Source organism: Neomonachus schauinslandi, chromosome 6 (genome assembly GCF_002201575.2).
Source record: "Neomonachus schauinslandi chromosome 6, ASM220157v2, whole genome shotgun sequence".
Lineage (NCBI taxonomy): Eukaryota > Metazoa > Chordata > Mammalia > Carnivora > Phocidae > Neomonachus > Neomonachus schauinslandi.
Genome location: NC_058408.1, coordinates 136,626,091 through 136,650,116, shown reverse-complemented (window position 1 = coordinate 136,650,116; position 24,026 = coordinate 136,626,091). Strand labels below are relative to the sequence as shown.

General features: G+C 43.4%; 1 protein-coding gene across 1 annotated transcript; it reads right to left on the bottom strand.

The window, feature by feature from the left end:
• Window positions 1-1,053: 1,053 nt before the first annotated feature.
• TECTB (tectorin beta) lies at window positions 1,054-17,992 on the bottom strand. The gene is made up of 10 exons (XM_021700048.1): window positions 17,917-17,992; window positions 16,747-16,937; window positions 15,325-15,467; window positions 15,147-15,219; window positions 9,361-9,464; window positions 9,135-9,218; window positions 5,073-5,235; window positions 3,466-3,538; window positions 2,191-2,223; window positions 1,054-1,103 (listed from the first exon to the last, which is right to left on the bottom strand). Exons 1-10 carry the CDS (start codon window positions 17,990-17,992, stop codon window positions 1,054-1,056), a joined length of 990 nt encoding a protein of 329 aa, XP_021555723.1.
• Window positions 17,993-24,026: the final 6,034 nt, after the last annotated feature.

Genomic DNA, 24,026 nt, shown 5'->3' with positions numbered 1-24,026 from the left:
TTTTGCAGTTGTGCTTCTTTCTGATTTTTTTGGTAGGTTCCGTTCTAATGATCGTTAAGTCAAGGAGACAAAAACAGATAGATACACGCTTGACTGTTAAAGACTAAATGAGGTCAGATCATTCTGCACAGATGAAGATTTCTTGGATCAAATAGAAAAAAAATAGCGAAAGCATTTAGCATCACAAGGGGTAGAGTAGGTTTGGGTTGACAGACTTCAGAGGACCTGTCACAGATGTCACTCCAGAGTCATGTGCCAAGAGTGGTTTCATTTAGGCAATGCCAATATATGACGTTAAATTTATGTTAATGTGAGTTTTATTCTTCTTGTAGCTTTAGTCCTATTTAATCTGTAATTTTCTTTTAATTTTTGAAATCTATATCGGCTATAAAAATGAGTTAATACCTATATAATGTTTATACCTATTTAAGAAGAAACACTATACTAAAAACAAATTAGGTTAGCCCTGGAGGCCTCTCAAGAATTGTTTTCCTTTCTAATACTCAGGTTTGAGCAACACTATTCTATTTCACTCTGATTCCCACATCATCATTTGAAAGCTCGGAACCCCTGCCTGGTGGCTCAGCCCTGGTTCTTAAATAAGCATTGCACAGCATCAATGCCAAAGGACCCCCGTGGCAAAGTTGGCTATTCCTGTGCATTCTGTACTTAGCACTGACTTTGTGGTCATGCCCTACATTCTCCTCAAAATGCTCAGCAGCACTGGGTTGGGTGTGCTAGTCTTTTAAAATCAGAATAGCTTTCAGAGGAGTCCACTGCAGCCGTGACTTGAGCATGGGAAAGGAGACTCCTGCACCAGCGGCAGGAGAGGAACTGGAAGCCGCAGGAAGTCACAGGAGGACGTGGGGCACGAAGGCAATCACTGAGATTCACAAAAATCATTGGAGACGTAACTGGCAAAGCACTACTTTCTGCTTCTCAACAATATGCTCTTCTGTTTGTTCTCGCTGGCAGCACAATAAATGGGAGTTTGCCACGGACCCAGGAGGTGATGTCGGGTGGGAGGAGATGCCATGCCTGCCTGGCGATCTCCTACAACACGACACAAATCCCCAGCATCACGATGAGGTGATAGAGGACATCTGTGAATGAGACAGGAGAGTGGACAGAAACAGTTTACATGGAGCAAGGACAACGCAACAAAGAGTTAATGGAAGAGTCAACTCGGGGGCATTAAGTAGGTTTTCATAAAACTCTGCACATTTTATATAAAATCTGTTTATCTTTTGGGGTTTCTGTAGCTTGGTTTTGTCAGTTCCTTGCAGTGTGCCTTGTCTGAACATGGATAACACAGTGATGGCACATTTCACCTTAGGGCTTTCGCTATAGGACTTCCTTTAGAAACGAGGATCTGGGATTAGAGTCTTAAAAAGTTGGTTTACGTGATTTCCTGTAACTAAGAGCAAAGTCTACATCTGTGAGTTTATTAATAAATAGAACTGTCTTACCCCATCTCCTCACATAGTTGTTCTCCTCATCATGCAGGTGAGATCTTGGGTCTTAGCTGAAATGTTTCTTCTTCTGAGAGGCTTCCCTGGCTGCTATCTAAATCATTCCTCTACCCCCACTCCAACGCATCACACTATGGGGAAGTGCAGAGGCCTTGCCTATCTCCCTCTGCAGGAGCTCCACTGCCTAGAAGAGTAGTGATGGCTGATCTTACTGGATGTTTGCTCTATGCGGGGCATTGTTTGGTGCCCTTAGTTGTCACATTTAATCCATACAGCAGCCATGGATGATAGGAGCAATTATTAGGCCCAATTTCTTAGAGGAAACTGGGGAGTGGAAGGGTGAGTTCATTGCCCAAGGTCATTTAGTGAATGAGGGGCAGAATCACAGCAGGGACTCAGAAATATTTGTTGAAAAAACAGATCATTGAAAATCACATTCTCTAAATGCAGAAACCCAAGCAAAGCCCCCTGGTGATGTTTTTTGCTGAGAGGTGGAACCCAATTCTGCTTCATCCAATTTATCCCCAGCCGCACCCTTCCTGCAGAGCTCAGGGGCTGGCTGGAGAGACATCTGTTTACTTCTATCTTGCTCTGTCCCACTCAGGTGTGCTTTAAAGAGCAGCTTTCAATTCCTAGAGGTTTGGCTTCTTTTAAAACACACATTACCTTCTAAAGGCATTGCCCCATGACCCTTCCCAGAGGTGCCTCTTTTCCTTACCTGAGAAGCTATAGAGACTGGAGAATCCCCTGCCTGTAATGAGTAAAGAGAGAGAAAGCTGAAGGTTTAAGAAGAGATTATGGAAGGAGCCTCAGGTCTATGTTTCCAAAATACAAACCTGACTATATCCTCTCCTGCTTAAACCAATAGACCCCCCATTGCCTTTAAGACCAAGTTTATAGTGGGGTTCACCAAAGCTCTTTGAAAGAAGAAGAAAACCATTTTCTCCTTGGCTTTCTAAGGCAGGGGTTGGTAAACTTTCTGGAAGGGGCCAGATAATAAAGATTTCAGCTATGGGCCTTATGGTCCCTATTGCAACTATTTGGTGCTGCCTTTGTAGGGTGAAAGCATCTGGGGACAATACCTTATATGAACATGTCTGGCTGTGTTCCAATAAAACTTTATAGAAAACTGAAATTTGATTTCATATCATTTTATGATATATCATAAAATATGAAATATCATTCTTTTGATTTTTTTTTTCAACCATATAAGTAGGTACAAACTGTTCTTAGCTTGTAGGCCAGAAAACAGCGGCACGGCCTGGATTGGGCCCTGGTCATAGTTTAGCAACTGTTCTCTCAGATGTGTAGCTACTCAAGGCCCCAGCCTTCCCACGGGCCCTGCTTACCCTTCATGTCATAGCACTCTTCAGGTCATACTGAAAGATTATGGATGTAAGTCTTCCCTAGGCCCTGGATAGGGCGCATCCCCTTGCCATGAACTCCCATAGCGCCCTGCCTCCTCCACCCCCATTGATAGTCATCTCCCTTTCCCTTGGCATTTAGCATCTCTCTCCTTGCTAGATGATGAGTTCTTGAAGACACGGGCCACGGGGGTCTCCTTTCATTCTGAAACCCCAGTGTCGAGCCCAGCCCAGGGCCAGCACTGGATGCTCTATGAAGTTTTGTTGACTTGCGCCGGATGTTCCCAGTACATTTCGTTGTCTATTACTACAATTTGCCGCATGCTCTGTCCGGAAGCTCAGCACTTCCTAATTCCTAGCGGGCATTGGAATTTAGGCTGCAGACAGAGAGTTTCAGGGTAGTTAATAAACCCCAACTTCTTGGTATGGCATGAGCTACGGCTTCCCCTATCGCTGACCGCCCCCCCCCCCCCCCCCCCCCCCGGCCAGGTGGGAAGCCTTGAGTTGCAGGTGAAGGTAGTGTCTACAGGCACACCTGGTTTGGCAATTCAGTTAAAATGCTCCAACCGGCTGTGCCTGTTGACGCAGCCCAGCGTGAACTCAAGCATTCGGAACACCGAGAAGCTTACCACGGAGCGAGAGCTCCACCACCAGGACGCCCCCTGTCTGGTCCCGGAGGAGGCGCTTCCTCTTGTCGCAGGTCTGAAGACCCCCAGCCGCGGGGAGGGAGGTATGAGAAATGCACACAGGAAAGAAAGGGGAGAAAGGCAAGAGATTAAAAAAAAAGAAGTCACAAACTTGATAGAGTCAAAATTCTCCCGTCAAGAGATCTTAGTTACCTTATTTGTCTGTCGTCTATTTATTTACTTACTTGCTTACTCACTTACTTATTATCCAGAGCGCTGTCTTCATCCCTTCTCTAACTTGGTTAAAAGGAAAAAACTTTACTTTATGAACTCTTCAAGCTAGAAGATACCCTGCTGGGAGAGGTTGTTGGGTGTGGGAGGGATTGGCGTGGTTTCTTTTGATAAGAAGTGAGGCTTTTACCTGCAGTTACTCTCCTTACAGTGGTTTGAGAGGTGGACACTTGCAAAATGTGTTCTGGCTCATTTTCTTTTCTTTTTAAAATGTAGTGCCAATAATTATCCTTTCATCAACTGTAAAAATATCTCTCTGCTCCCTGCCCTTTATTTGTGCGGCTATGTGATCATTTTCTGGCCAAAACAAATGAGTAGAAACAGAGATTATAATCTTTTTTCTGTTGGTTACCACGGGCTACGTGAGCAGGTGTCCTCTTCAGAAACACTGTGTTCCTCCTCTCTGGGGTCTCTAATCCAGACAGACCAGAGCAGGCAACAGTTGGTGATTTAGCACTTTTTGGTCTAAGGCAGTGGTTCTCAAGCCTGAGCATGCCTCAGAATCACCTGCAGGGGCTGTTAAAGCACAGATTTCTGGGCCCCCCGAGTGTTTCTGAATCAGGCGGTCTGGGGAGCCTGAGAATTTGCATCCCTAACAAGTTCCCAGGTGATGCTGAAGCTGTTGGGGACCACACTGTGGAACCACTGTCCTAAGGACCAGGTTCACACCTGGCTGCCATGGAAACCTGGATTCTGCAGCAGCTTCTCGGTGGGGGGTGCAGAGGGGACACTGGCCCCTGGCCTGGGCTGCACTGAACTTGGCTGTGAACCTAGGGCCCCACCGCCCAGCGCTTCCTCTCACAAAGTTCAGTTCATCAGTAATGGGTGTTGGGAATTTCTGCAGCTTCTCTCTGGCTCATTTCAAGTCTCAGAGATGGACCCTTCAGCTGGCCAGGCAAGAGCTAAAAATACCCATCTTTTGACTTCCATGCAGCACCTCTTGCTACCACCGACATTTTGAATTTTCCTTGCGCTTTTAACTTTTTCAAAGCATTTCCATGTCTGTTATTGTGCTCATTTTACCTAATACGGCTCTCTGAAAAGAGAAGGGCCACCGTGACTTATCACCACTGTCTTTAAGGATGAGGAAAGCAGGCTCCAGAGTTTAAGTGGCATGTGCCAGACCATGGCGCTTGTTGGTGGTAGGGTGGACAGAGCCCGGACGTTTGCCCCTACACCCAGTGCCCTTTCTTCCAGAATGCCCTCAGCACACAAGTACACTGGTCTGGTTATGATGCCCAGCTGAAAATACAGCTTCTCAAATACCGCCCCCACTCCCACCTCGGGTCACATTCTCGTTCTGGAGAGAGGTGGCTCACCACTGGGCAGGAGAGCTTCTCACTGTCACAGATGAATGTCTCACAGTGTAACCAAACCTTGGAGAGTTTGGGGATGTTCTGGAACCGGAAAGCATTGAATTGGAAGGTGGCCCTGTGATCTTTCCCATTCTCATATACGAGGACGGTTTCATCCGTGGGGCAGCTGGAGCAGATGGGGCAGGGGGGAGAGAAAATTACCTCATGAACTCTAGCAAAATCTGAGGTAAATTCGCAGACGACAGCAACACTCCCCTGGGCTCCTATACAGCATGTTATCCTTACAAAGCACTTTGACTGGGAGCACCTTGCTTATCTTCATGATATGAGGTCAAGTTGAGGAGATATGGGATGGGTGTGCTAGTCCTCATTCTATAGACAGGGGACAGTGGGGGGGGGCGGGGGGTGACTTATGAGAAGCTGCACACCAGGTAAGTCACCACACGTCTGTCTCAAGGAAGGGAAATTCCTGAGAGATGAAGTTGTCTGAAGGACTGGGACATGGACTGACTCCCAGGATGTGTACAAGATAAAGACATTGGTGCTGAGAACAGCATTTCCCAAAAGTACTGCCATAACCACCTGAGCCACGTCACACATTGCGTCTTTCTCTGTGTATCTTGTGAGCGTTTGCCACTGGGAATTTGAACTTAGGTTGTGTTATTTAAATTCTATATTATATAGTTACCTTTGTAAAAATTTGGTCATGTTTTTAATATAGGCACAGAAAAAAAAAATGACTGGAGGGATACCATCTAAATGTTAATGCTGGCTATTAGGGAGTGGTAGAATTATGGGCGGTTTCTGCTTTCTTCCTATATCTTTATATATTTTCCAAATACTCTATAATGAGAATGTGGCGTTTGGGAAATCCCAGAGTCCCAAAGATAATATTTTACAGTAAAAGCAAAAATAATGACACAGATGGGCATTTGTCAAAGCCTGTGGTTCTCACCTAGGGACGATTTTGCCCCACCCCTCCCCCAGGAGATATTTGGCATTGTCACCGCAACTAGGGGTGAGGTGTTACTGACATGTAGAAAGTAGAGGCCAGGGGTGCTGCACATCATCACACAATAATGCACAGGAGAGCCGCCCACCCCCAACAAAGAATGATCCAACCCCAAATGTCAACAGCATTGAGACTGAAAAAACTTGGTTTAATCAAAATACTTTTTCATTTCCCAAACACACGCTAATTCCCTATTTAAGTGGCAGACATTCAGCAAGGTGTTGGGAGCAGACACAAATGTACAATAAGGCCCACGTGAACTTTGGAGAGTCTTGTGTCCAGGTGACAAGGAACACCAGGGTCTGTCCTTTGTGGAGAAAGGTCTATGGGTCCAAAAGCTTAAGACCAGTGGACAGCACCACAGTGGACCCCAAAGTTAATACTCCTCCCAGAGCTTCTCTCTGACTCCATTGCCAATCCAACTCAGTATACACACACCAGAAATCCATCCAGCTGTCTGAGAGCCCTTGAGATGTCCCCTCCTCCACACATTCCATCAGAGCCAGACATTAGGGTGCAAATTCGAGGTAGGACTGAAGGAATGTCAACTCTTGGAGTTAGTGATTAAAATGGGAAGTGAACAGTATACCTTATATCTGGACCAAAGGTCGGAGGCCTGGCCACGTTTGTGGTGACCTATGAGCAAGGACAGAGCTGAAGGCATTTTCTGAGTTGTGAAACAAGACCTTGGAGGATCATTCGGTCAATAAACCTGAGAGCCTTGTACGAACTCAAGACCTGAGTCCTTAAAATAGCTTCTTGCAGCTGGAGTGTCCAAGGCATGGTGTCGGCCGGTGGAAAACAATGTAAACAGAGCTTTGTTGGGGTGGGGAGGAGTCAAGTCCTGGGCAGGCTTAGATGTCTTGGCTCTGCTGCCCCTTGGCACTGGCTATGGCACCTGCCCCTCTGTGACAGACATCTTGGGATGGTGGAATGCCCAAGGGAGGCTCTTACAACATCACTGCAGGAGTCTTCTTCCCTACATAAGATCAAAATTCCTAATAATATATCTCTTCCAAGCTCTCAGTATGCTCTTGAAAACTGGGTTTTCCTCCAAAAGGGCCCAGTGGCAATCAAAAGCATCTGGGAGGTTATGGGAGTGGACTTTCTCATTCCTCCCCTTGGCACTGGTTTTTGTGCAAGTATCTCCAACCTTAAGGGGCCGTTCTAGCTAGGCAGAATATGGAACCAGATGAGGGCTTCTTTAATTTGGCTCTGCTTCAACGTAGGTTCTCAGGGTTTGCCCAGGAACCCTCTGTTGGGGTAGGTTAACTCTGTGCCTGCATGTGTAACAAGTACCCTAGGTAATTCCTATACACACTAGAGTCTGAGGACTGCCTCCATAGACCACCACAAAGCCACAGGCATTCCCCTTCCTGCCATTTTATACATCTGTAAGTTGGAAGCCGCAGTACCAGAGTGCTTTGCAGGGAAAGGTTTCCAAGCTATGGCAGTGCCTTCGCCCCATTGTAGCCAATGTGTGAGAGAGGTTCCCATTGCCTGATCATAATTTCAGGTCCCTGTAGGTCAAGAATTTATTTCATAGTCTTCCTGAAGTCATTTGATTGCACCATTGTCAAGAGAACCTAAATTGTCAAGAGAACCTTCAGTGATAGGTGTGACATCCAAATTAAGCTACCATCTCCACAGGAAGCTTTGCTGGGTTGCTTAGATGTGGTTCTGCTGGCCCGTCCTACCGACATTGCTTAGGAAATAATGCTGCCTGAGTTTGAACCCCAGATGATCCCTCCCCTGACTAGCTCTGGACTTTGAGCAAGTTTCTGAACCTGTCTACCCCTCAGATTTTTTCCTGTATAAAATAGTGCTTATTATACTACCTACTTTATAGGGGTTTGGTGAAATTTAAATAAATTAATATTTGTAAGGCACTGACCTAGAACATGTCTGGTATGTTGTAAGTGCTGTTTAAGTATTTGTTAAGTAAAAATAAATAGTTAAAGGTCCAAGGTGGCTCCACCTTTGTTATCTAATCATTTTTGTCCCTGGCCCCCGTGTTTACTTAGCTTTGAAGGGTTCTGGTGGCAACATGGGCATGCGGTCTGTTTGGGTTTGGGGAATGGTCTCTTTCGCATTTACTGTTCATTGTGTGTATGATGTCTACGTCTCTAGTCTAGCTCAACCTGTCCTCTGTTTTAAAAAGTTCCAATTTTAGGTGTTTCCAGAAAATTGTCATCTCAAGCTCAACATGTCATCCCTGAACTCAAGGAGAATCCAACACCCTTTTCCAGAATCTTCTTCCCTAACACCCAACAACAAACAATTCCTTACCTTCACAACCCACAGGTTTGATGCCACATATTTCTCAGGCTTCTTGCCCTGTCCTCCTCTCCACCCCATATCTGATTGGTTGCTAAGTTTTGATCGCCTCTCCCTCCCTTGGATGACCTTTCTATTCACTTGGCTACACCTCAGTTCAGGCCGTGACCTCTAATCTGGTCTTTCCACCTCCCATGTACTGCTTCTAACCCGTCACATGGATGACTTCCAGAATCATCTTTCTATGTACAATCCCAATACTTTCGTCCTCTATTCAAAAATTTCAAGAACTCCCAATTATCTACTGAATTAATAACAAAAAAACAGTGATATTAATTAAAATGATTCGATACTGACTAGGTACTACATGCTTAACTTTTTACACAGATTATCTAATTTAGTTCTCACCAGGGTTCTGGTGTCAGACTAATTGGGTTTAAACCCACTTGCCCATAAATACACACATGCTAAGTATGTGACATTACTTAAACCCTCCTGTGCCTCAGTTTCCTCACTTGGAAAATAGGGATGGTAGTAATAATGACTGTCACTTGTAAGGCACAAGAGTTAATACATGATGAAGCTCTCAGAAGAGTACCTGGTACCTAGAAAGCACCATATAAATGTTTGCTAGTATCAGTACCCAGTCTGGAAGCACAGAGGGTGTCACGGATGTGACCCTGAGGCTTCACCTCTTCTTCCCAAGCCATTCCAAGCCAAAGTAGCCCCAGAGCTACCCCACTTCTCAGCACTGTGCTCTGGAGGGTGGTACTTACCCCTTGTTAATTAGCTGCCACTGCAAGGGATACATGAAATCAGCTGATGGTGTGGCCCAACAGCTGTTCAAAACCACTTTAAACCTGCAAATGAAATAAAATGCATTGCTTTGAGCCAGAGAGTTGTATGCCTAGAAACATCTGGTAATTCAAAAGCCTCTTGGCTGATCTTTTTTTTTTCTTTTCTTTGGCTTTAAAAATATAAATAGGGAGGAAACATACTTACCTAACACTCAACCCTTTGGCTTCTACTCCTGCAAACAGATCTGAACCGATTTCATATGTCTCCAGGACAAAAGGGGCTTCCTTCTTAGTGGAGAACTTGGCATTCTTTGGAAGGAAATTGACACTGGTCATTACGACCCCTCAGACTGAGCAGTTGGGTGTGACAGGAGCAGATGAACTGGGGTGGGGTGGTGGTGGGAGTCCACCCAAGGGCACAGGCATGTGAGACCACAGTGAGACCCTCCGGGAGTAGAGACGCTGTATGTCCTAGGATGCTGGGGCCATCTTAGAAGGGACGAGGGTATCACATCTCTGGACTTGCTGGTCACAATGAGAAACACACTGTACGTCTCGTCTACGCCAGCAAGTAACAAGATTTGGCTGATGGAAAAAAGGTGGAATCCAAGAATGCTGAAGCACTGAGCTTTACTTAATCACCCACGGGAATAGGGATAAAACATAGACAACCTCGTTTTGCTCTTGCTCACCTCCACTATTTGCCTGAGCAGATTCCAGCCTGGGTCAGGGAGCGTATGATCTGATTCCAGTACAGTTAACAACAAAGGCAACAACAGCAACTTACTGATCACCTACTGTGTGTCAGGCACTGCTCTCTATATTGAGATGGTCTCTATGTCAGAACATCCTGTATATTGAGATGTATCTGGGAACAAGGCAAAGATCTCTATCTCTAACCACCTGACATTCCAGCAAGGGATGCAGACAATAGACAGTAAGCGAGTGAATTATATAATATGTTATAATAGAATATAGTACATTATATAGAAAAACTGTAAGGAATGTAGAGGAGAGTAAGGTAAGGTGGAAGTGCAAGGAGGGGCAAGCTGCAACTTTAGATACCGTTGTAGTTAAGGAGGTCTCACTGAGGTTGTGACATCTGAGCCAAGACTTGAGGGAAGCTAGGAAGCCTGTGCTTCCGGGCTAAGTACTGATACAAAGAAATGCTTCTATAGTGTGTGTAGTGCATGCAGGCATCTGGGGGAAGAATGTTCCAGCCAAGGCAAAATCCCTGGGTGACAGTGTAGCTGGAAGGACAGCACGGAGGCCAATATGCTGGAGCTTGAGCAAGCAAAGGGGGTGGGGGGGAGCAGGTAGGAAGTGAGGGGGGTTGGTGGTGAAGTGAGAGAGGCTATGGGGATGGATCCAGAAGACTGTGGTTGCAACTCTAAGTGCAATAGGGAGTCATGACCACAACTGGAGCACAGGATCAGCAGCCTTTGGTTACTGGCGTGGTGTGTATGGTCTTCGTTTGGTCTCTTCATCAGGCAGTTCTAGGTGAGTTATTAAAAAAAATAGTAGTGTGTCCAGTTGACCTACCCAAAGGAGGCTGATTTTCCCATTCATTGTCTTAAAGTTACCAAACTCAACTTTAGTAACAACCTTTAACTACTCTCTGAGTTTAGCCTCTGGAGACAAAAGCACCATGATGGAAGGACAATGTTGCTGGGCTAATCCTAGATCCCACCACTAACTTTTAGGCAAGTCAGACATTTGGGCCTCAGTTTCCCCATCTGAAAAATGGGAGTAACCTTTGCCTTCATCAGCCTTGCAGAAATGTTTTTATGATGATGATTTTATGTAATAGAAGCATAAAGCTTAAACCAGGATACTAGGTAAAAGATTGAGTTTCATGGACTTGGAGATTTGCAGAACTGCAATGGGTAAACAAGCAGCAAGGATATCTAGTTGCAATGGACTTTAGCCCCCTAATGGTCCAATTCAGGGTATTTGCTGAGAGGCCTTAAAATCATTTTCTAGGGGCTCTTACATTTTTTCCTGATTGCAGGTACAACTAGGCCTCCCTGAGTCAGACACTCAGAAGTCAGTTCTTTTCTTCCTGTCTGCTAACCCCCTGCACCACATAAATGGTTGCAATAATTAAATAATAATGTTCTTAATCATAAGTGATTTACTAACTCACTATGCAGTTAAAGTGGCAGATTTACAATGATTGTTACTGTTTATTATTATTTTCTGAGATTTGTCATATTTCATGAGACTGTTTACAAATGGAGGACATAACCTGGGGCCACAATGCAGTCCCCCAACCTAGCCACAGGTGCTTCTCCCAGCCCCATCTCCCAGGGACCAGCCCATGGGGTATTAGAATATTGGAATAATGCCTCTACTTGCAGAGAAACTAGTGCAATTCTGTTACAAAGTGGAGAAGAGAATCTGCACCGTTAATTCCATTTCTGAAACAAAACACTTTTAATGGTCAGTTTCTTCACTTCTCACCTTATAGCTAAGGCAATTCTCAGCATGATTTCCTCCTACTTTCTTTATAACATAAGTTAGGGACCTATTTCCAGATAGCTTCATCCTATAATACCTGGACCATTTGCTTTGGCATTCCTGGAAACATAGAAACACCACATAAACTACTCATTTGTGGAAAGGAAGAAAGTTCTTCCTTTCTTTTCAAGGAAGATCACCTTGAAAAATCAAGCCTTCCAGTCCCTTCACCTGATGGAAAGATTGAGTCACAATGGTCCATTGACACTGTTAAGATGGGTACATCTGGTTTAACAGCAGTTGATGTGGGCAAGATCTGGGAGCGGCTGTTGCTCGCAGGCTCAACGTGAGATAGAAATGAAAGAAAGCTGCACAAAGCTAATATTCTAGAACATGTTCCTAGAGTCTTTCAGAACTAAGAAGCTCACCCCTGACCCACTGTGCCCTGCAGAGGTCTGAAAGGGTCTAGAATATAACATTTCCCTTCTGGGCTCTGCTTTTTAGTGGGGCAGTGGCCAACTGGATAATTCTCAGAGAAGAGGGGGTAGGATGATGGAGCACCAATGGTGGGGAGATGTTGGGGAAGATAAGCTTGAGATAGTTGAAGGGCCATCAGCAACATCATGACTCAGTATTATTTCAGAAGACAGAACCATGACCAATGGACTATGGTTCAAGATATCAGATTTCACAAGCTGATCTAAAACGGGAAAGTCTAACTTGCCCTTGTCCTTGGAAAAGGTGGGGAGCACACCCCTTAGCAATCTTGCAGAAGGGCTTCGGACGTTGGTTAGGAGGTCAAGGTTGATCACCTCTGAAGATTGTTCTGACTTTGGAAGTCTATGAATTTTGCCTCTATTGCCTGCATTTGCTCTATCCCAAGCCTTTTCCCTGGTCTCTAACTAAGAAGAATTGTCAATACTATTTTGATTGCATAAAAGTCAACCTTATCCCATACTGACATTGATGGTATAAAGGTAACACTATAATGGTAACTGCTGGTGCTAAGAGCTCTCAGAGTTTTCACTTTATAGGGGGTCAAAAGCTGTGATCATGAGTTTGGCTACTTTCGCAGGCACTTACTTTGTACCAGGTAGTATGGTAAGTGCTTCATAAAAATAATTTCATTTAATCCTCATAATAAACATATGGAGTAAATGCTATTATTATTTCTATTTAACAAATGAATAGATGAAGGCCCAAAGAGGTTAACTAACTTACCCAAGGTCGCACAACTAGTAAATGGTAGAACTAGACCTGAAACCAGTGGGCCAATGGCAGACGATTTTCTTAAGCACACTGCTAGTCCACTTCTACAAGCTGACTCCCTTCCTTTATTTTGGACTGGGGGCCAAAATGACTTCTCTCCAGGAATACCAACTATGGGCTGTTGGCAGGAGTGAGTGGGAGGGGGTAGAGGGAGAAGAGAGGAAGCATGTCGAGTAGAACTGGTGGTTTTGGAACCCAGCACTTGGAGCTCTTGGAATCCTAAGCAATTAGCCGTGCATTGATTCCTTTGTGTAATCTAGGGCACAGCTCTGTGCCTGGTAATTTGATGGAAATGTATGCAGGGGGCAGATGTTGCTTCAGAAACACACAAGAATGCTCTCAGAGCGGAAGAAGGGAGGGGAAGAAAAATACCAGCCGTGTGGGTCAGGCCTAGGAAACCAAGTCCATGGTAGGAATATTAATCAGTACAAAAATTTCGGTTGCAACATCAGACCCCATCTTTGCTGAGGTCTGTTTGTCCTGGAAGGGTCTTGATGAGCCCCAGGGGACGCCTTAGCCTCATTTCTAGAACAGCTCAAGGAAGTGTCCTGGAAAGTCTGTCTATCCAGCCCAAAGGATGATCTGGGTGATGATGAGGCTATACCTCTTTTTTGTTGTTGTTGTTTTCTTAAAAAAGAATAGGTTCCTTCCAATTCTAAGATTTGATATATATGTCCGAAACAGCCCAACACGGCTGATGGTGGGTGATGGTTTTTGATAATCCTGGTACCTCTCTAGTGCCAGCTGTCGTAAAATCCTCATAGGAGCATATCTGTAGTTTTATCTGGTTAAAATAACAATCATGCACATCTGGACAGGCGCTCAGTAGTAAGGACAGCCCATCACCACGATGTCCCCTGAGACTGTTGTTGATGAGTGAGCCTGTTTTTCTCTCTGGACAACCTTTATCAGTTACTGCAATGATGTTGCCATCTTTTAATCCCCCCTGCTGGTCCACACTGCATTAACCCTCCTGACTATAGGCCCAGGGGCTATATAGGATTCCTTTTGTCTGAACTTAACCATTAGGGGTGTGCGGTCAGGGGCAGACCTAGGTTCTTTGGGACCTTAAAATTTCTATAATGTAGAAAGCCCTTTTTAATAAAAAGAATCAAAATTTTGAATATGAAATTAGACCCAGGGCCTTAAATGAGGCCAGTACAAGAGAAGGATCATGAAACCCAAGCTCCATTCCCTTCATAGGAAGTAAGCCTCAGAGAGCAGTGCTAAGAGATCCGTATGCTAGACTGGGCACTGCTCCACACTACCTGTGGGATCATGGGCACACCATTTCCTCCTTCTGGGCTGCAGATCCTTGTCTGTAAAATGGGCCAGGTGACTCTGGGATCCCTTCTAGAGGATCTCTCACCTTCTGAGTTCAGCTGGATTGGTAGCTTCTAGGCAGCAGGTAAAGCAAGTTCAAAGAGTTCAAGGTCAGTGGAATTCCAGGTAATATAGTCCTTTCCTTTGTGAGATGAATGGGTTGGACATGATGGCTTCTAAGAATATCTCCCAGTTCTAATGTTCTATGTAAAAGTTTCTATTCCTGCCTACATCTTCCTCCAGCCAGCTGGAGTGTCACTCTAAGTATGCCACCTTCTCATTGGAAGCTGCAGGTTAAAAAAAACAAAACACCCCTTCTAAACAGGAGGGCAGCTGGGCTAATGGCTGTTGCATATTTAGTTTTATTTTGAGAGACCAAAGTGTGCCTTTAACTTCAATGTCAATAGAGGCAGTGTGCCTAAATTAGACCAAGAGGAAGCCTACTCTCTGAATGGCTTTGGATACCAAAGAACTAGGCAGCAGAGGGCAACCCCGACCTCTCTCCTCAGCTCTGTCCCAGGCGGGAAGGTCACTACTCTGCGCCAAATGCTTTAACAGGAGCTAGATTCTAATATAACTCTCTGGAGTGGGTTGCAGTGGAAACTAACCTGGCTTAAGAGTTAGACGTTGGCCATCTTACTGCCTCCTGACCTCTGACAACTCACAGGATTGCTCTTGCCTCAGTTTTATCAGAAGATGGGAACATTGACTTTATATCTCTGTGACACCTTTTATAGCTCCTCTATCCAGTCTATGAATCGACCTTCTTGTTGCATCTAGTCTTTGAAGAGGTTTAAAACTAGACCAAAGCTTATGTCTTAATTTGAATTCAAGAACGGGGTTCTGCAGAGAGCTTAGGGAAGAGTAAACCCTGAGGAAGCCTCCCCTCATTTCCTGAAAAGGCCACGGGGCACTAATGAGAACCTGGAGACCACTTACAGTGTAGAAGTTGAGAGACAATTGGCTTTCAAATGTGCCCATGCTCCCGTTCTTCACGTGAACAGTGGCCACTCTGAAAAGGCGAGAGAATTTTGCATAAGGACTGAAACATGCCTGATTGACAGGGCCTGCAGAACACACACAAGGCAGCCAGCCCTCCACTCTCAAAGCAACTTACCTTTGGTCAAAGGCAGCCTGGGTGACCAAGTAGGTGGAATGGTAGGTGCAGGAGAAGGAGTAGTTCACGGGCTGGTTCTTTACGATCACTGTGCTGTCATTGGAAATGATATGGCTGTAGAAGTGGTAGATGGGGGGCTTGTACTGAAAAAGGAAGAAGACAGTTAGGGTGGCCCCGGGCCCCATGATGAGAAGGAGGGTTCTGGGAAAAGTGATCGAAGATGATCAGACCCACGGGGAGACGTCAATGGTGAGCTGAGAATTTCTGCAAAGAGTTCTTGAATATGTTCGACCAAGATTGTTTAAAATAATCTAAGTTGAATGTTGCACACTTACAAGAGATCCATATACCCATTGGGCTTCTGACCAAAAAGAACTGGTGAAAGAATCTCTGTTTCCCAGCATCAACTTTTTATCCATTTCCCCCATCCAAGTAATCTTACACGAATGCCTTCACCCATCTTCCGTCTCTAGCACATCATTACTATGTCATATTTGCTCTTTCCCTCTTCCAATAATGACCACTATTCCTGTGACTTTTTCCTCTGGCTTGTTGAACTCTAAGATCACAGAATATTGGAGTTGGAAGGGATCTTGAACATCTATGTGAGAGGTGACCTGCCTAAGACCACACAGGTGATTTCTAGTTCACTCTTCCAGGATACTAAAAGACATGACGTTTCTGTTAATCATGTCCATTACTCTCTAAATCACTAAGTCCTCGTGGGGTCTTTAGGAAAAGGAGGTGGCCTTGGGTGCTCTTTGCTCTCATTTTCAGAGATCTCCTGTATGTACAGCCTTCTGCAGTCAAAGTAGCAGGAATGCTAGGGGTCAAAAATGGAGCAGCCACCCTTCGTGACTACACCCCTACTGGTTCTGGGGCCCCCAACTTGTGACTTTATTGGGACGTCTCCAATGTCTCCTCTGACCTATGAGGATATTTGGCAAGAGGTTGCATGTGGTTCCTTTTAATTCTGATTACCTGTCCCAAGTACTTCACAAGACCCAATTATGAATTGTATTACACTTTGGATACTCCTTTAAAGTGCCTTTCCGACTACTTCAAAGTCTTGGGCAGAGGATGTCCCACCATCCAACCCAGAAGGATGGCAGCTTGTGATCACATGTCAGAACTCAAAGCAAGGTGGAGGTGGGAGATGTGTATTGTTCTACTCAGTGGACGGTGGCCTAGTTCACTCAGGCAACAAATTAGGAGAATAAAATTCAAATCCAAAGACTCACTTAAACTAGGCAGATGAGAAGAATTTAAATAACACTAACATCCCAGGAAATAAAAGTCAGGATTGGCTCTTAAAAGGAATTTGGTGAATTCTGAATCCCTTTAAGGGTGGGTAGCAGATATCTTATTTTGGGGCCCAGCTGTGTCATCTCAGCAACTCCTCGTTGTGTGGCCTGGACTTACCTCAGACTGGGTTCCACAGTAGGACTTGTTTTTAGGTGACAAATCCGGGATCACAAATTGATAGTAACCTCCTTCATGGACCCCATTGTAACACAGTCCCCCAAGGGCCAGCTGATGCACTTCCCAGCCATAGGGACACTCGGGGATTTTGGTGATGATGGTTTTGGGATAACAAAACACAAGAATGACATCTAGAAAGAGGATACACGTGGTGTGAAATCAGATAGGGTAATCATATTAATCTTCATAAAGAACAGTGGGTTCTAGCCACACCTGAACATGGAAAGCAGTTGGTTAAAAACACTTTCCTCACTATTCTTCATGAACTGTGATGAATGTTTTCCCCAAACCTCAGTCACTGAAGTTTTCTAGTTTCCGCTACATCTGTGTGATATCTGCACTATACTTAATATATACTCAAAACTGGTCTACTTTTCAACTTTAATCTATTTTAAGGAATATATTTGTGAAACCAGGTTGAACGGATTAGAAATATAGATAAATTTAGAAATATATACAAATTTCTGTGCCCATGAAAGTGAGCACATAATTTAAAATTTTTTAAAAATGTCCATTTCATGCATAGCATTGTGAAACACTAATTTATGACACAGGACATAATTTCAATAAGTCAAATAGGAAATAGATTATGTATTTATTAAATTATTGTAATACATTATTTATTTATTGAAAATAAATATTTTTAGGGGTGCCTGGGTGGCTCAGTCGTTAAGCTTCTGCCTTTGGCTCAGGTCATGATCCCAGGGTCCTGGGATCGAGCCCCACATCAGGCTCCCTGCTCAGAGGGAAGCCTGCTTCTCCCTCTCCCACTCCCCCTGCTTGCGTTCCCTCTCTCGCTGTGTCTCTCTCTGTCAAAAAAATAAATAAAATCTTTAAAAAAAGAAAAAAAGAAAAGAAATATTTTTATATCTATGTATCTATCCATTCATCTATCTAGGATTCTCTAATTTTAAAAAAGTCTAAGTTTCTCCAATACATTGTTATTTCCTATGGGAAAAGTCTGGTTGGCACTGGAGCGCTTTACTGCAACTACTTGGCTACAGTATTGATATTGCATTTTGATAACAAAAGAAACACAGAGCTCTGAACTTTGCAAAGAGTCTTTGGGAAACCTCGCTTTTGGGGAAGATGGGCTAGTCCAAGGCATACCTGCTTTATTCGGAGTACAAGATCTCGCAGAGGCTTCTGCAAAGACAACCAGCAGGACAAAGGCCTTCATCACCATCGCTTCTCAGAACGCGCTCTTTGACAGGTGGTCAAACCAAGCTGCCAAATGTTCACAGTCCTGCCAGAGAGCCCAAGCCTGGATCATTCTAGGTCAGAAACATGAGTGAAAAGTTAAAATCAAGGGTGAAAACAAAGCAGCACACACAATCCTGGGGGAAATTTTCAAGGGAGACCGATAATTCTGTCCTCCTTTCTTAATGGTTCCTTGTCTGCGCTGAGAGGCAAAAAGTGGGGCTCCTACCACTGGGAATGTCAATGACACATGCGGTTGCTCATGTTCCCAACTGTTTCATTCTCTCTGGACTGTAGAGGCTGCCTCCCAGATGCTCCCCAAATCTCCGGCCTCATTCCTAGCTCGACTTTATATCAGCTAAGGGTGTAAAAGAAACCGGCTCCAGATAAATCACAATGAACATGCATTATCCACTGTGGGGGTAAATAAAGGGAAACCTTGCACAATGATCTGATGGGAAGCTCAGGTTCAGCCACTTGAATCTAATTCCTTTGACTTCACAGAGTTGGAAAAACTTTTTTTTTTTTAACTGCTTCAACCAGGATTGGAATAAAAAGTTGAATTTTTTCCCCCTCATACAAAAAATAACTTTGATTAGAGGCAAACCCTAATTTCTGCACAGTTCTAGGGGACAATTTTCTTTCTTTATGTCTTGCTTTCTTTGCTTTATTTCTTGCATTCTTATTTTTATATGGAGGCTATCTAAACTTTAAACTAAAGAGGACCCAAGTTCAGCAGTGTTACAATTGCTACTCAAACAAAAAATAGGTTGTTTGTATTAATGCAAACATGTTAAGGGATTCCCGTCCCCCCGCAATATTTTTTAATAAACTCTAAACTAGAATGTCATCCTGGCATTTCTCTAGAACTTCATCCTGAATACAACTTTTTATTTTAGTTCTCCAGGTTTTGAAGTTTTGTTAGTCTCCTAGAGCAGTGATATTGGAAGAAGGAACTTAGAAAGTCAATCTTATAATTCAATCCTTAGTCACCAAACAAGATCCCACTGAAAACAACAGATAAAATCCTACTCCTGAGAAGTTTCTGAATATATTGCCTGAGATTTTTTTTTTTTTTTAGCACCCAGAAATTTAAGAATGAAAAATCAGGGTTTGTTTTAATTTTTGTTTTTAGAGGAAACAGACTCTTTTATCAATCAATGAAAGCTACTACATAAAGCCCTTTGAGAGACAGTAGTACAAAGTACAGAAAAATGCTCTCTTTTGCAGGGCTATATAATGTAGTTGAGAAGCTAAGTCACCAATACACAATGATTCAGAGTTAGAATACTGGGTTAAAGCATTGTTTTGCTACTTACCACATTTCCTTAGTTTTAAGATACCCACTCCTCCCTTTGAGCGCACGTAATTTAATGTTGTGGAAACACTGGGATGTGTTTTATAAGCAATGTGCATACGTAACATGGTAGAGATTCCTTATTTCCTAAAAATCTAATGTTAAGTTGCTGGTATGTCTTACAATGATGGTGTAAAAAAAAACCAAGGAAGTAGCCATGTGGCAAGTCATTAAAAATTTTTGTGACTCAGTTTCCTTCTCTCTAAATGGAGGCATAACCCTGGGCTTACCTTACAGAGTGAGAGAGCAATGAAATGAAGGCTCTTGTAAACTGTGAAGTAGTCAATAAATAATAGATTACATGAAAAGACAACTAACAATTTCATGCAAATGTATATGTCCCTGAGTTGTTTTTTTCTCCCCCTCAAAGAAAAGCACCACGTGTTACATCATAGATTCATTTAACAGGAGACATATCTATATTGTATATTGGACATGCATGTATTTTATTGATAAAGACCAAATGGGGTGAAGAAGGGAGGGGGATATAACATATTAATTTTTTTTATATATAGACACTTGGATCAAGTTTCCTGTGGCCTGGAAGCACCAGCATGTTTATGCTGATCTTCACAGTTCATTATAGGCATTACTTCCTGAGCACCAAAAAGGCACTTTAACAAGTATGTGTGACTTCTCTGAGTTTCTCTTTCCTAGGGCTTAGCACTAACTCTGTGTTTCTTCCTTTGTCCTTTTTCTTAAACATTAATTGAGCCCCAACAGTATACCATGCACTGGGAAGACACAGGCAAGTCAATGGTGCTAGGAAAGCCAGGTCACAGAGGCCCAAAGCAGCCTAGCTTCTAGAGAATGGCCCCTCGGATTTGGCATAATGATTGTTCACCACTGATAACTCACTACTGCTATTCTATATAGTTGGGATTCTTGTTTCTATTCCAAGAAGATTCTTTTCAACATTTTCAGGTATAGGCTTCCGTTCAGCCAACTTTTGCCCAAGCAGGCCAATAGGATCATCTAGTCTCTGACCTGGAAGGGCAGAGTTCTCTCAAGGAAAGTGTTACAGTGGAAATCAAAACCTTTCTTGTCTCCCAGTGGAAATGTCTGATAAACACCTACAAGATGCTGTGAGGGAGTATAGGGTCAGTTTGGGCAGATAGACCCTGCTGTTGGCCTGAGATCAGAAGCCCACCCATAGCACTTACTAGCTGTAGGTTCTTGGGCAAGTTACTTAGCTTCTGTGAGCCTTAATTTCCTCTTCTCCTGAAAGGATATGATAATATCTACGACATAGTGTTAGAGTATTAAGTAAGATATAAATTGGTTTACACAGACATGGTTTATTTTCCTCTGTAAGGGTCAGGGCATCAGGGAGGACTTTTTAAATGCTTCGTTCTGCTTGGGAAATCCAAAGAGGGGAGCCCATTAGGAGTGGGTCATCACTGGATAGTATACACATTATTGCCATCAATGCTGAATTATGTCATATGTAGCTAAGAGCGCAGGTTCTGGATCAGAGATTGTGGCTCTATCACATTTCCAGCTGTGTGATCTTGGGCAAGTAACGTGACCTCTCTAAGCCTTTGGTTTCTAAAGCTGTAAAATGGGGCTTCCTATTGCCTATGGCTGTTGCAAAGACCTAATGAAATGACACATGTAAGTTGCTTAGCACAAGGCCTTGTACACAGTAAGTGCTCAGTAAAGGTTTACTGCCATTAAGTTTATTCACCTGAGATTGGTATCCTCAGATTGGGAAGACATGTAAATAGTGTTCCCGTATGAACTCTGGGCATTTTCTAATGGGAATAAATCTCTCTTTAGAAGCCCACCTTAACAAAGAGCAGGTGCTTTTGATTTCCAGAAAAGCCCTGTAATGATACGATCTTGCCTACAGTCTCTTGGATGTGGGGACCCACCTAACAATCAGGTATATGATACTCCTTTCAAGGGCAAGTTGAATGAAGTTAGGGAAGCAGAGTCAACTTTTGTGGCAGGCTGCTCGCTAGATGTTGAATTTGCATAAGAAACAGAACAGGACAAAATGTACTTGGGCTGAACAGTATTTGATACTTGCTCTGATAAAAGGTAGGAGGCTCCTATTTATTCCGAGTAATTACCCACTGTTCTGCCACCCCACCCCATCCCCTCTCTGCTTTCCAATACCCCTCTCCCTTCTGGAGAGGAATCGAGGGCTGCCACTGGGGGATGGATCTCAAAGCAAAGTCTCCCACTGAGACTCATGGCTATTTCTCCATCAAACACACAAACAAAACTGATGGGAAGATTTGAACACTCCCAGAATCTTAAAAGAATCCAGGAAAGGGGTTTTTATGGCAGACTCATCTGAAAGGTGAGCTTATCTCTCCTGTGTCTTTCTTTTGCGAATTGCCAGGCAATAGAAGTTATCTGTTCTATTTGGAGGTCTTGCATGATTTGTGAAAGCTGACCCAGACACCAAAGGGTTGCCATTTGCAAAATTCCAATCAACATTTTCATTCATTGCTCAGAAATCATATAGGTGATGAATCACGATGATAAACAAACCAGGAAACCCTTACTATGGTAACAGATGGTACTTTAGAAATAAAGCTAATAAACATGCATTAAAGTTTAAAAGCCTGCTTTATTAACTTATTTTTTTAAAGCACACTGTTTTGAGTTCATTAAATGTTGGCTTTGTTAAATGGACTCCATTGTTTCCTTTAAGCCCTGAATCAAGCCTTCTTCTACTTTGTGGGAGACTCTTTTGCCAATTTGCAAATGAGTGGGTGTTCCCATGCAGGCTTCAGTGGCTTACTCCTTGGGAATTAATAGTTCTCCAGAGAAAGTGGTGTTCCCCTCAGAGAAAATACACTTCATAAAGGAGAATTGAGAAGTGAGAAAAGAGTCTGTGCTGCTGGTGCATCAAAAATTCAGAGCAAGAAGCTTGACCTCCCCCATTCCTCCCCAGACCCAGCAGCCGCCAGCTTCAGGAAGCCCGATTACCCCAGGAAGAAGGAGATCCTTTGGTCTTATCTGGCTAATCTCTAAGCAGGAGGCTTGGGGGGAAATAAAGCCTTACTTCTTTCTCAGAAGAGTAGGACCCATTGGCCCCTCCCTGGCCTGTCTCCCCACCACCCTCCTTGCTTCCAATTATAAGACTAAAGAATAAAAAATAGTTCCTCTTCAGATCAAAACCAGGGATCTCATTGCTGGTCGAAAACATTCAAGATGGATAATTTGTTCTGTTTTTAAAACTTCCCAAGATATCGTCCTTTTATTCCTTCATTCATTTACTCATTCATTCATTCATTCATTCACCAAAGATGTAATGAGTGTTTGTTAGGTACCAGGTAGCAATCAAATATACATGAATATGTACACAGATGGTTCTTGACATAATGATGGTTCTACTTAAGATTTTTTGACTTCACGATGTCTTGAAAGTGATGTGTTCAGGATGAAATCTTCAAATTTGAATTTGGATCTTTTCCCTGGGCTAACAATACATGGTACAATACTCTTCTGTGACGCCGGGCGGCCCCATCATAAGTTGAGGAAGATCTGTGGATCTTCTACTTGGGGCAAATGTAAGGATATTGAGGAAGGACACAAATAGTTTATGAAGCATAACAGGACAGAGAAGAGGCATCTAATTTTGATCATCTGGTCAAGATGGGGCCCGAAGGATGAGAATGAGCTGGGGTGGGTGTTGATGGGATTTGTTCACACATGTACACGCACGTGTGTGTGAGCGTGTATGTAGGGACAGAATATTTTAGGCAGAAGGTATGGCATTTAAGGAGATTCTGATTTAGAAAATATTGGCTGAAACTTCAGTTTCAGTTCTCTGGAAGAAACCAAAGAACTATCAAACTGCCCTCAAACACAGAAGGCTATTATTCCGTATTTCTTTGTGAAGTCAATTACATTTTGGCCAGTTAGCCAAAAGAGACCTGGTCAGACTCCTTCTGAAGTCCTGACATAACATAATAAAAAAATAAATAAGTAAACTTAAAAAAGTAAAAAAAAAAAAAAATGAAGTCCTGAAAACGCGCATCTCTGATTTGCCGGCACTAATTCTCAATACTCGTCCAGCTTCCTGCAGCTTGCAGGCAGGCACCACTGTTGAAGTGTTTCTGAGGAGAGGGCCACTTCCATACTGCATCAAAGGGGTTTCTGTGTGACCGCAGTGCACGCACCTGCCAATGTTGCCCCTTTGCTCTGAGAACCAAATTGTATCCTGCGGTTGGGGAAGCAGTGTTTTCCAAATCTTGCAGCTCTGAAAAAAAACCAACAACAACCTTGCAGCTCTGTTAGTATTCACTCCCCCTGCAAAATGTATGCTCTGCAGTGTGGGTCTTATCTATTTACTAAACTGGCAGGATGATGTGTGACACTTTTAAGTCTCCTTTGCATCTCAGTGCATACGTTGTGCACTTCTGAACCTAGAGAATGACAACACCTGTGTTAAACATTTTGGGAAGACTGAAAACCTGGGAACGTACAAACGTAGTTTCTATTATCCATATAAAGTAAACCCCCCAATTGATTTTAAAGACTCAAGGGTGATAGTTTTGAGTAGAGCAAGTTATAAATCATGACCACATTTTCATCATAGCATCTATAGTTCATTGTTTGGTTGAAGGAATTTAGAGCAGGAAGTTTATGTTGCAAACTTTTTTTACATGGTAATAATTAAAATACAAAACCCTTTCATTGGATT

What these genes read in the sequence shown, in the direction of transcription:
- TECTB (XM_021700048.1), bottom strand. Translation starts at nt 17,992, where the DNA reads ATGGTGATGAAGGCCTTTGTCCTGCTGGTTGTCTTTGCAGAAGCCTCT. An exon ending in ACTGTGGAACCCAGTCTGAG is followed by an intron (nt 15,468 to 16,746) that starts GTAAGTCCAGGC and finishes TTCCTTTTTCAG; the next exon opens with TACAAGCCCCCCATCTACCA. An exon ending in TGTCTCTCAACTTCTACACT is followed by an intron (nt 9,465 to 15,146) that starts GTAAGTGGTCTC and finishes TTCCTTCCAAAG; the next exon opens with AATGCCAAGTTCTCCACTAA.